Source organism: Brachyhypopomus gauderio, chromosome 1, assembly GCF_052324685.1.
Source record: "Brachyhypopomus gauderio isolate BG-103 chromosome 1, BGAUD_0.2, whole genome shotgun sequence".
NCBI classification, from domain to species: Eukaryota; Metazoa; Chordata; class Actinopteri; order Gymnotiformes; family Hypopomidae; genus Brachyhypopomus; species Brachyhypopomus gauderio.
Genome location: NC_135211.1, coordinates 27,461,318 through 27,474,890, shown reverse-complemented (window position 1 = coordinate 27,474,890; position 13,573 = coordinate 27,461,318). Strand labels below are relative to the sequence as shown.

Here is a 13,573-nt window from a genome sequence, read left to right as displayed (position 1 = left end):
GACACGAGCACTGGGTCTGAATTTGACCCATTTTAGCCACAGCGCCTGTAACCCAGAAGCGTCTGGCAGGTTTACACCTGACCAACTTCTGACACCATTGAGCGCGTGCACAGTCAGCCTTTTTCCTAGGCTATCGCTTAGCATGTAGCTACATGACATTGTTAAAACCGAGTAATGACACGAGTTAACCAGGTCTCAACACTTTCCCTCGCGTGTACCAATCGCGATATAGGCCCTAGGTGATTAGTGTTGCCAGGTGAGAAATGTAGGATTATCGTACCATAAAATGATCGTACACGCGTCCTGACCAAAATAACAAGTCTACTGATGCACTACAGTGTTGAGGAGCGTCTGACAGCCACTCACCGCTCTAGGGCGGCAGTACGGACCTGGTTCAGCAGTCCCACTGATGTTGGGCTAATGTGTCCCCCATAAACAACGGGGTGCGACCCCTTCAGGGTTTACAACTAACTCCCACAGACACACCGGCTCATTACAAACGATTTACAACCGCACATTCACGGAATGGTCAAATGGTCGTATATTTGGCCTTTTTTGTGATTATAGACCGTACATCGAACAGAGGGCAAAATTATCGCACAAATACGATAATTATCTTACGCCTGGCAACACTGTGGATGGTTTACATTTTCAGTTGACATCATTTTTGTGTCACCGTGTGTCTAGTTGACGTAAAGCGAATGAGGTCAGTGCGCCTGACCGCACGTGAGTTCTGCCCCCTACTTCACCTCACGGGGTGTTAAAGGTCGTGCAGCGTTGGGTGCGGACGAGTCACAAGCATTCCTTTAATATGACATACATATGATCAATGATCGGACGTGCACTGGAGTTCCCGCCATCCGCCGTAGATCTTTATAGACTGTCGGATCGGTGTTTATCAGACGTTTAGTCTCGTATGTGTAGTCTCGGGTGTGTAATCTGTATTTTCGAAACACATGGGAGTGATTTCTTCGTCTCGTTTGTAGCGTTCGTCACTGGTTTGTGATCGGGACGTTTTCATAGGCGTTTCTCGAGGATCTGTAGAGTGATTGCAGGATGAGCTATGGTTTTGGCATGCTACAATAAATTCCAGTGAATCCTCACTTGGCGTATTCATGAAGCAGGAATGGTTGAGAGAGGCTGCCGGCTCTGCCCTGCGCCCGTGGCACTAGGTTAAAAGCCTGGGACTGTCAAAAGATTGACCCACGGTTAATCAGGCTGTGTTAGGTTTACGTAATACACTCGCACGCCCCTTTGAGTCAACACGGTGAGGTTTTACACGCTTTACACACCTTCGCCAAGCTCCCGGCACGGGTCAGGACGGGATTTCATGTCCTGTAAGCTTGTCTAGCTAGGTCATATTAATGTGGAAAGATCGTTCAGTATATTATACTAACGATGCTTAAATGAGCGCCAGCTAATAAATGTAATTCCCGTGTCAGTCATCACGACCACTGTGTATTTTATGTTGAATTTCTAGCATAACCTTTTCTAGGTCCTTTGGTTTAATAATGCGGATAAAATAAACGACTCACAATCGGCGAGGGGGGAAATTTTAATAAAATTCCTTTCAACTCTATAAGAAATCTAGCTGGACTTGACACAAGTATTTCAACGTGCTTCACGGGCATAGTGATTGATCGGGATGATATGTAACCTTGAAAGTCTGCTGTGCGTCTTCTCTTTGCCTCAGGCCGTTGCGTTCATTTACAACAAACCGTAGATGGATGTGTATGTTCCTTTACCGGTTCTCCATCACGATGGAATACCGGCTCAGTGCGCTTACTGTGTGTAGATGGTGCACGTGTGTGTGTGTGTATGTGGGTTTGGGTGTGCTCGCATAACTAATCACAATAGGGAGTAGGTGTTTGTTGATCGGCGTATATGTAATGCAGGTAGTACTGAATGCAAGTAGTAGCGCGCTTCTTGGCGCGTGGCCCTGGCACGCGGAGCATTTGTCTGCCACCCTCGAAGTGTACGCTAAGAGTGCACGCACGTGCACACACGGTTAGTGCCGCTGAAAGCCCTTCACGTCGCGTGCTGCGTGTCACCATCACTACAGAGTCCAGAGGGGTTTGAGAGTGAGACGAGCTCGTTCTGAGTATCAGTGTTGCGTAACGGGCTACACAAAAACACCGCTTGGGACGATAATCCAGGAGGATTTTAGTGTTGGCAGATTTTACTGTGCTAGTGAAGTGTTTGTTTGTTTATAGTGTGTGGGGTTTTTTTTATGCAGCATTTGATTATTATGTAGTAGCTTGGAAGAAACATGAGTGTTTCTACATTTTCTGATGGATGAAATTGAGAATAAGAACGGAGAAACTGTAGGTGTGGTGTCTCCCCAGCACTGAAGTGCTAAAGCCCCTATGGGTGTTTACTAGGAACAGTGTAAGATTGTAATTGAATTCAGAACATTGTGATTGATGGTAAGTGATAGAATAGTGTGTGTGTGTGTGTGTGTGTGTGTGTGTGTGTGTGTGTGTGTGTGTCACACAGGTCTGTGGTGACCATCCACTGGCACAAAGCCTAATCTGCTACAGTACAAGTTTGAATCAATTACTGATATCTCCAGTCGGCATGGCCAGGCTGACTGGGCATTCAGAGCAGCCCACAGAGCAATTAATTTAGCACAGCTGTCCTCCGTAGATATACACATGGTACTGCAGCAGCGCGCACACACACACCCACCCACACACACACGCCCGCACATGCACTCCTATAGATATGCACACATTTACATACCAACACACCCAAGTTTGACAGAAGTTGCAGCGCTGCTTTGTGTCGTCCGTGTTCTCCACTCTGCCAGAGTCGTGATGTCCTCTGCTGTCTAAAGGGAAGTTGTTCTGGTCTCTTCCTGCGTGTGTGGTGCACACACTCCGCAGCCTGCAGCCACGCTGCCGCCGGCCTTTCTAAAGCCTTTTCACGGGCGCCATTCTGTGCCACCGTAGATAGCGCTCGTCAGTCGCTCGGCCCACGCGCTCCTGTCCCATCCTCCTCCTCCTCCTCCTCCTCCTCCCTCTCAAGTCTTTATCAGCGCTATGCCGATGTGCTCTCATTGACTGCCGCTGCTATTTTAGACGTGGGCCCCGCGTGGGTCTCGCAAGGTGCACAGCGCGCCCGGAGTTCCCGAACGGAAACGGGCCATGAAACGTGGATCGGGCTGGAGGAGGTGGGAGGCTGGCGTTTTGAACCAGATGGAGCTTTACTGTTCCCAGATGGAGCGCAGCAGAGTGAAGCTCAGGGCTGTGTTGTGGGTTCCTGCGCTGTTGGGTCCGTGTTCGAACGCAGGTCTGTTCTGATGTGTTGACTGTGTTGCAGAGTTGACTCTGTGTTCTAATGCCGGTTTTGTTTCAGAGCGGGATCTGTGTTCTAAGACTGGTTGTACTGGAAGTGGGTTTCAGGTCATGCAGCACACCTGCCGGATTTAAAGTGGTTTTGCTCGTTTAGCACAAGAAAGGTTACTCAGATGCTGACATGGACGTTTGCTTCTGCCTTCTGTGAATCTGCTGGAACTCTGGCTGGACAGGGTGTATGCAGGAGGTCTGATGTACTGATAAGGTGGGGGGGGTGAGGGGGGGGTGAGGTTGGTGTGGACAGTGAGGCTGCTGTAATTCTGCCCTGCGTAAAAGCCATTAGCCCCACGCTCCGTCAGATGAAGAGTGGCCCTTATCACCACGACACCAACCTCTGTGGTTTCCCTCTGCAACCGTGAGCAACGTTGCTCCTTTGATGTGAGTCATATCCACAATTATCAGAGGGAAACAGCCCACTGGACAACTGGGCTCTAGAGACGTGCACACACACACACACACACACACACACACACACACACACACATATATATATATAATACACACAATCTCATATCTGCCCTGTACACTGCATGTGAACTCTGTTGGAAAAAAATAAAGCTAGAGAAAGATAGAAAGAAAATGAGAGGAAAAGAGGCAGAGAAAGGGAGAAGGAGGGACAGAGTGAGGGAGAGAGTGTGTATGTTGTTTGTGCAAACATCCTGTCACGTTGACGTCTCTGGCCACTGAATGTGAGGTCGATGGCTTCATGCTCTTTTTTCCTGCACAGAGATCCACTGACAGGAAGGAAGTTGTGAACACGCGTGCATGTGCTCCCCGGGGTCAAAGTGTGGACCAACCTCCCAAAGGTCTCGCAGTCCCGCTGAAGATAGGATCACAGTGCCCCAGGGCTGCCTGGGCAACACACTCAGCCAGACTCCCACAAACCCCAGCGCCTCTGAAGAATACCTCTCAGATCGGCGTGGGGTGCACTGCACCTAGCCAGAGACAGCGTCTGTGGGAGGCATGGTCTCCAAGGCAGAGCATTTTTGATAAATCATTCCCTTTGAACTTTATCAAAAAGAAAAGCACGATAGTGGAGCATGAATGGGAGGAGGGACCTGCAGCGATCCAGCGAGAGGGTGTTCTGATTGGTCCTTTATGGACTTACCGTCTACCAATCACAAAGGGCCTTGTCGCTTATCGGCTTCTTGTTTTGCTTTTGTTTGAACGTGTCCACCCCCCCCACCCCCCCCACCCCCTTCCACACACTCTGCAGACACTGAATGCTTATTCTCACTGTGCTGTTCTTCAGGCTCCATTTTCGCTCCTCTCTCTCCCATCCATTAATGTGCTTAGCAACGGGTTTGAGAAGCTTTGAGAAGTGACGCAGCGCAGCATCTGAATTTGGCTAGTCTAGTCTGAGGCCTCCTGTAATGCTTTTATAGCCTAGACCTTAACAAACGATCACAATGTCACATTCCCTCCCGTGCTGCTTCTTGCACCCTTGTCCCCTCCAGCAGGAACTTACCCCACAGTGCAGCCCTTGACCCACTATCACTGAACATCTCCGAGGCTGCACACCCCATCGTGTGTAAAGGAAAGACCCTTCTTGGCTTTTCTGAAACATAAATCCAGCCCTCCCTGGAGTTCTACAAGAACATTCCTGAGGCGGCTCGAGACAGCTGGGAGGGCTCCGTCATTGGTTTCCCACCATGCACTGAGGATTCGCAGGCAGGAAAAGAGACAGGACCCCCCGGCCCCAAACATTCTAAAGAGCACTTCATTAGAAAACATCCAACTCAGGCATTTTGTTCCCTGACATCTTTAATGTCATTGGTATGGATTGAAACTGTCCTGTCGACATGCAGAATTTGTGTTAGCCATCAACTGGTCATGACTGGTCAATGTTTGACCACAAGACTGCACATCTGGACCAGGATTGGAGGAGGAGTGTTGGGCAACCGAATGTTGTAGGATTGAGAGGGGTTTGGCACGCACAAAGATCCATCCAAATGCCGAAGCCACCACCTGCTTTCCAATGAGAATCCCCGGACGATGGCTAACACAAACTGCTCAGCAACAGGTATGCCATAGACACTAACGGTGGTACGTTTACAGTCTTGCACGCTTATGTAGTTCACTTCACTAGGGGCACACCCACATTGCTTTGAGTTGCTGATCAGTCTGCACTGGCCTCGTACCTGTGGCCCTGTGGATGCTATTGGTGGTTTCCGGTTTTGAGGACCAGAATAAGTACAGTGTAAATCATTGTGTACAGTGGGCATTAAACAGTAGGTATGTTGGACTTAAACATGGTTTGGGGTGTGTCTGAAGTCCTGTCCAATCAGCTGTGACTTACAGCGGCCGTTTGTCTAGCGCTCCGCAGAACGGCTCGTCCCGTGATGCTGGTGCCCCGGAGTGTTATCTGCTTTCAGAAAATGGCGTCCAGATACGATCAGGATGGAAAGGTTGCCGGGACACGCTAGCGGTGCGTTCAGAAGCTGAGGACTCAGCACTGCTCCCCATCGTTTCCCAGAGCGCTCGCGCCTCCGTCACTCAGCAGTGGCCCTGAGGTTTGCGCTAGCGAGTGCGAACAAGACGTGTGCTGCTGTCTCTCATTTTCTCTGAATCCTTTTTAGTAGCAGATGATTTCTTGTTGAGAAAAAACCTGTTTTTGCTCTCCAAACCCTGTTTATCTTTGCAAGAGTGTAAGGACGGCTCTATTTCTTAAACTTATGATAAGAGTCATCGTATCTCTCAGAAACACCAGCTAGCACCTTAAAATGAGACACAAATTGTACCTTACGGCTGCACGATTCAGACAAAATACTGTATCGCGATTATATAGCTACATTCTGCAATTGCAAAATGTCATGAGATATATTAAAAATATTAGTCATCCCTGTCATACAGTTGTCACACTGCACTACTTTGACCATAATGATTTGAGTTTGTTTGATCATGTGCCCTATTTAGGTCTACTATTGGTCAGGATACCGAGGGCATGATTGCATATTAGACAGATAATTTGCATAATGTCCAGACAATTTGCATATTGGCCAGCTCATTTGCATATAGGATCCTGCTGTATGTTCAGTTGTACAAAGGCCAACAATAAATAGTAAACAATGTATTGGCCAGGCCTGCTGTGCTGTGACAGTTAGGATGTGTTGCGCTGTGACAGTTAGGTTGTTGTTTTGTTAAACTATCAGATAACCTTTCATGCACTAATCAGTACATGAATCAGTACTTTGGCATTTATCATGATGTAAAAGACCTGCCCTCTGATAACAGCTGTCAGTCTAGGTTTCACCACTGAGTCTTGTGTCTTGCAGCATCTTGGTTTAAAGATACTTGTGGACTTTTATTTACTAGCTAATGATGTTTTTTTCTGAACAGACAACCAAGCACTCTGGATACAAACATCCTCTAATGCTGTAAATGTAACTGTGAAACCCAGAATCAGTGTCCTCGTTTTGCTAGTTCTCCTATCTGGAATCCCTTAATCTCTTAATATGACCAATCCCCATAAAAAAAACAGCCAATCCCGTAAAGTCTTTAGAATGACCAATCCCCATGAAAGCAGCCAATCCCAGCAGGCGTATCCCCTGTGCTTCAGTTCCAGATGCTGACTCCGTCTTCCTGCCCCACCCTCATGGCTCCGTCCTAGATCACTGCTGCCCGTGGACGGCCTGGTGTGAGCCACACCCTACACGTGTGCTGGTATGCGTGTGCCCATGTGCGTGTGCCAGGGTGGCCGTCTGAGCGTCTGGGTGGGTGTCCGTGGTAGCGTGTTCCTTCCTGTCCACGGGTGGAGGACACCAAATCCTGTCGGTGTGGTGTCTGCTCCGCTCTGAGCGATGCGCTCCACCCTTCCAGCCCGATCGCTTCCACCGCGGATTTGTTCACGGCAAATAACAGAGTATCAAATCCATGCTGTTATGCTCTCAGACAGGGTTACATCATGCGAATGCAATGTTTGCCACTAACAGTGACAGCTGGCATAGTGGCATTAGGGAGAAGGAGTGGCGTAGTGTGTTATCAGGCCCACAGGCTCCACACGGAGGAGAAACGTTCAGATCATTCTGGAACACCATCACTCACTGACATTTAAACATTCCCAATGTCTGTCCTGTTACCCTTCTCATCTCTGCTGGGACGCACCGTTCTCCACCAAGCTTTCATACTGATGGCTTTGTAAAGAGGTTCAGCCATAGACGGGGCCTAGCTCTATTTTGGAGAGAGGAATGGGGGAGATTCAAGTAGTTTGCCTTTGAATGTATCTGCCGTGTGACGCTGAGAAGCGCAGAGGCAGGCGGTAACTGCGGATGGTGCGCGTCAGAGAGGCACCAGCGTCTGGCGATTCAGAAGTGTGTTTGAGGGTATTATGGACATGATTGCTCTGCATAACTCAGTCGTAGGTCTCACCAGAGACACACACTCTTTCTCTCTATTCATCTCTCTCCCTCTTGGTCTCTCTTCCTCTTCTCTCCCTCTCTCTTTCTCTCTCTCTTTCTCTCTCTCTCTCTCTCTCTCTCTCTCTCTCTCTCTCTCTCTCTCTCTCTATTCTCTCCTCTCAGTCCATTCTGAAGTGATATCTCCCATCTACTGGGAGTTATTGTTATCTTCAAATAGCGTGTCATCACAGGAGTCTGTGTAAACTGGTGCTGTGACTTTAGACAGCCTCTGGACTGGCACGTTGGTGATGGGTGTGCCACTCGTACTGTGACTCAGGGAATGTTTTGTTCAGTAATAATTCAGCTTGTATTGTTTATTATGTCTGGACATCTGTGTTTGACACAGCACATTGTTTGTCTTAGCAGTAAACTTCATGTGAGCGTCCCCATGCGTGAACCTCTGTCCTCAGCCACGCTTGCTTCGACAGACATTCTTTGGTTATTACTCCAGCGGAGGTTTAAGTAGGAATAAATCACGTCCGCTACGGCCCTCCTGAGTGTCTCCGGCCCTACGCTCCCTGTTCTCACGCTGCTCCACTGGTGAACTCGCACATTTGGTGCTGCTCCCCAGAGCTGTGGGCCTCTGCCCTAAATAAGTCACTTCCAACATAAACAAATGAGTAAGTGTCTCCAGGCCTGACGATGGCAGCGTGAGTGATGTTCTTGTCCTGGAGAAGAAGCGTCCTGTAGCAGCCTCGATCGCCAGCTGCCGCCCAGAGAATGGCCCTGCCCACATCACCCCACATCAGTCACCGCACAGACTGTTCGCCTTCGCACTGCTGGGAGACGGAAGAACAACACAGCTCTTACTTCTTCCCTTCCTCTCCCTCTCCATCTGTCTCCCTCTCCCTTCCTCTTCCTCTTCATCTATCTCCCTCTCTCCTGTCTCCCCTGTCTCTCTTTCTCTTTTTCTCCTTCTCCATCTGTCTCCCTCTCCCTCTGTCTCCCTCTCTCCTGTCTCCCTCTCACTCTGTTTCTGTTTCCTGTCTCCCTCTCCCTCTGTCTCACCCTGTCTCCCTCTCTCCTGTCTCCCTCTGTCCACTCTGCTGTTTCAAGTCCCATCCATTGCCAAGTTAACACTGATGGACACCCAAACAAGGTCCAAATCCCTCAGTTGCTCAAAACTGTCAGATGGTTAGAATTAAAGTGTCTTCTAATTTCCGTTAATGTAATTTCATCCAGAGTGATGAAAGTGTGATGGATTACGGAGTCTACTGTGAAGCTTCTACAATAGTAAAGAGACTCAGACTTTAGTTATTTTGGTCTCCCTCTCTTGGAGAGTGATTGATCTCCCTGCAGTTGATCGTAACGCTGAGCGTGTCCCTGCAGCTCCTGCTCGCTGCACTGCAGGAGCACGTGCGTGCGGCCTTCAGCCATACAGCAGCTCAGCTGGGCGCTGGATCACGAGGACGTCAGGACGCTGAATCCATTTCCTTCTTTATGAAGTGTCTGCCAGTGAGGCCTGATGAAGGTTTTCGCTTTTAATTGAATTTCCAGTAAGGCGGCTGTTGTCTGTGCTCAGCTCAGATAGGACAGCTTGGATCAAAAGTGCCCACTCGTCCATGCAGTAAAGGAAACACGCATGTCCTCCAGTGTGCCTGTCCGGTCCTGACGCCTCTCAGGACACTTTGGTAAATACGCTGGTGTTTCTGAGGATAGTGTGACAGTTCTTCTAGGCTGCCATCCTCTCCTGATGCTGTGGTTTCATCATGTTGTTTATCGCATCCGTTCCCTGAAGCGTGTGTGTGTGTGTGTGTGTGTGTGTGTGTGTGTGTGTGTGTGTGTGTGTGTGTGTGTGTGGAATATTGTAACCATCACAGTCACTAGTTGGCTATGACTGGTAAGAAGGGACTGAAACTGTGTGTTTGAGGTGTGTGTGTGTGTGTACAGGTCCTCTCATAGACTCAGCTATGATTCTGTCTTCCAACTGCCTTTAAGATCTCTATCTTAGTCTACCTGGGAAAGGTGTTGGTGGATCTTGAGTATAAACACACTCACAGCAAAACACCCTGAATATAAACACAGAACCAGCAAAACACCAAGTATAAACACACTCACAGCAAACACACTGAATATAAACACTGACAGCAAAACACCGTGACTATAAACACACACACACACACACACACACACACCAGTACACCCTGAATGTAAACATACACACACACCAGTACACCCTGAGTATAAACACACACACACACACCAGTATAAACACACATACACAAGTGTAAGTATAATACTTAACATTTGGTGTTGGTGTCTGAGGGAAGCAGAGTATTGGCACCACTGCTGAGAATTAGTGCTGTTACTGCTGCTTCTGTTTCCATGTCTCTGTCTGTCTGTCTGCCTCTCACTCACTGTCTCACTCTCCCTGTCTGTGTCTGCCTCTCACTCACTGTCTCACTCTCCCTGTCTGTCTCTGCCTCTCACTCACTGTCTCTCTCCCTGTCTGTCTCTGCCTCTCACTCACTGTCTCACTCTCCCTGTCTGTCTCTGCCTCTCACTCACTGTCTCACTCTCCCTGTCTGTCTCTGCCTCTCACTCACTGTCTCACTCTCCCTGTCTGTCTCTGCCTCTCACTCACTGTCTCTCTCCCTGTCTGTCTCTGCCTCTCACTCACTGTCTCACTCTCCCTGTCTGTCTCTGCCTCTCACTCACTGTCTCACTCTCCCTGTCTGTCTCTGCCTCTCACTCACTGTCTCACTCTCCCTGTCTGTCTCTGCCTCTCACTCACTGTCTCACTTCCTGTCTGTCTCTGCCTCTCACTCACTGTCTCTTTCCCTGTCTGTCTCTGCCTCTCACTCACTGTCTCACTCTCCCTGTCTGTCTCTGCCTCTCACTCTCCCTGTCTGTCTCTGCCTCTCACTCTCCCTGTCTGTCTCTGCCTCTCACTCACTGTCTCACTCTCCCTGTCTGTCTCTGCCTCTCACTCACTGTCTCTCTCCCTGTCTGTCTCTGCCTCTCACTCACTGTCTCTCTCCCTGTCTGTCTCTGTCTCTCACTCACTGTCTCTCTCTCTGTCTGTCTCTGTCTCTCACTCACTGTCTCTCTCCCTGTCTGTCTCTGTCTCTCACTCACTGTCTCTCTCCCTGTCTGTCTCTGTCTCTCACTCACTGTCTCACTCTCCCTGTCTGTCTCTGCCTCTCACTCACTGTCTCTCTCCCTGTCTGTCTCTGTCTCTCACTCACTGTCTCTCTCCCTGTCTGTCTCTGCCTCTCACTCACTGTCTCTCTCCCTGTCTGTCTCTGCCTCTCACTCACTGTCTCTCTCCCTGTCTGTCTCTGTCTCTCACTCACTGTCTCTCTCCCTGTCTGTCTCTGCCTCTCACTCACTGTCTCTCTCCCTGTCTGTCTCTGCCTCTCACTCACTGTCTCTCTCCCTGTCTGTCTCTGCCTCTCACTCACTGTCTCACTCTCCCTGTCTGTCTCTGTCTCACTCTCTCTGCCTCTCACTCACTGTCTCTCTCCCTGTCTGTCTCTCCACAGTGTTGTTGAGGGGAGAGGTGGCGCAGCTTCAGGAGGAGGTGCACCTGCTGCGTCAGATGAAGGAGATGTTGAGTAAGGACCTGGAGGAGACGCAGGGGGGCTGTTCCGCTAACCTGCTCTCCGCCACTGAACTACGGGTCCAGCTGGCAGAGAAGGAGCAGGAGCTGGACCGTGCCAAAGAAGCCTTACAAGGTCCACAACACACCAGTACACACTGTTACACACCAATGTACACCAGTACACACTGTGGCACACCAGTACACACTGTTACACACCAATGTACACCAGTACACACTGTGGCACACCAGTACACACTGTTACACACCAGTACACACTGTTACACACCAATGTACACCAGTACACACTGTTGCTCACCAGTACACACTGTTGCTCACCAGTACACACTGTTGCTCACCAGTACACACCATTGCTCACCAGTACACACCATTGCTCACCAGTACACAGTTACACATCGTTACACACCAGTACACACTGTTACACACCAGTACACACTGTTACACACCAGTACACACTGTTACACACCAGTACACACTGTTACACACCAGTACACACGAGTAAACACTAGTACACACCAGTACACACTGTTATACACCAGTACACACGAGTAAACACTAGTACACACCAGTACACTGTTACACACCAACGCACACCAGTACACACCGGTACACACTGTTACACACCAGTACACACTGTTACACACTGTTACACACCAGTACACACCAGTACACACTGTTACACACCAGTACACACTGTTACACACCAGTACACACTGTTACACACTAGTACACACCGTTACACACCAGTACACACCGTTACACACCAACGCACACCAATGCATACCAGTACACACCATTACACACTGTTACACACCAACACACACCAGTACACACTGTTACACATCAACACACACTAGTACACACTGTTACACACCAGTACACATTGTTACACACCAGTACACACTGTTGGACACCAACACACACCAGTACACACTGTGACACACCAGTACACACTGTGGCACACCAGTACACACTGTGGCACACCAGTACACTCTGTACACTGTTACACACCAACACACATGTTACACACCAACACACACCAGTACACACTGCTACACACCAGTACACACCAGTACACACTGCTACACACCAGTACACACTGCTACACACACCAGTACACACTGCTACACACCAGTACACACTGCTACACACACCAGTACACACTGCTACACACACCAGTACACACTGCTACACACCAGTACACACTGCTACACACCAGTACACACTGCTACACACCAGTACACACTGCTACACACTGCTACACACCAGTACACACTGCTACACACACCAGTACACACTGCTACACACACACCAGTACACACTGCTACACACCAGTACACACTGCTACACACCAGTACACACTGCTACACACCAGTACACACTGCTACATAGCAGTACGCACCAACAAATACTGCTACATAGCAGTAAGCACCAACACACACAGATGCACACTAGTACACACCAACACATTCCAGCACTCACCAAAGCACACCAGCACACATTAACATGCTGATGAAAATCTGAACACAACGGCACACACCAACACACACAAATATGAACTATCACGTACCACAATACACCGGTGTACTTCACCAGACTCCAACACACCCCAGAATTCACCAGCACACACCAGAAAACACCAACACACACCATGTTTTTGGAACTGGCTGCCTAAGCCAAGGATTATTAGAGGGTGGTGTCAGGACCCCCAGGCTGTGTCCTACAACCACCACACACACACACACAGTCATACACAGTCACACACACGTTACACAGCAGTACCCTTCATTATCATCTGAATGTGCTTGATATATCAGACCTCTTAAACTCACACAGAGCACAACTATTATACACCACATCAAAGGGTTCACTGACTCCATATGACATTTAGGAATAACCTCAATGGGGAATATACATTGGCACTGTTTTTATGAAGCATTAGGACTTCCCGATCTGAGCTTTTAAAAGGGTTCAGTCAGTGAATAGATCTTTAATTATCACACTACTTTATACATTGTCTGTAATCTTAGTCATGGTAATTTCGGAGAAGGTTGGATGGGTTGTTCATACTGGATTATCCTGCCTGTTTCCGGTTTTCTAAAGACAGTGACTAAAATTCATCGGTACAGTTTAACAAGTTCATTGTTGTTAGGGCTGCTTAACACCTGCTGGATCAGATTGTTGAGTCACAGGATTCTTAAAATCAGGTAATTATTTTTGGTGTTGAGCATTAAAAGGTCCACGTGATACATTACAGT

General features: G+C 48.8%; 1 protein-coding gene across 6 annotated transcripts in view; it reads left to right on the top strand.

Moving 5' to 3' along the window:
• Positions 1 to 13,573, top strand: part of kaznb (kazrin, periplakin interacting protein b) — a 134,154-nt gene that overhangs the window by 102,554 nt on the left and 18,027 nt on the right. For all 6 annotated transcript variants that reach the window (XR_013131060.1, XM_077007299.1, XM_077007309.1 and 3 more), the window contains one exon: positions 11,239 to 11,430. Coding sequence is in view for 5 of the 6 variants with exons in the window: in XM_077007299.1 (XP_076863414.1) it covers positions 11,239 to 11,430 (192 nt within the window). In the remaining variant the exon portion in view is untranslated. The remainder of the gene's footprint in view (positions 1 to 11,238; positions 11,431 to 13,573) is intronic.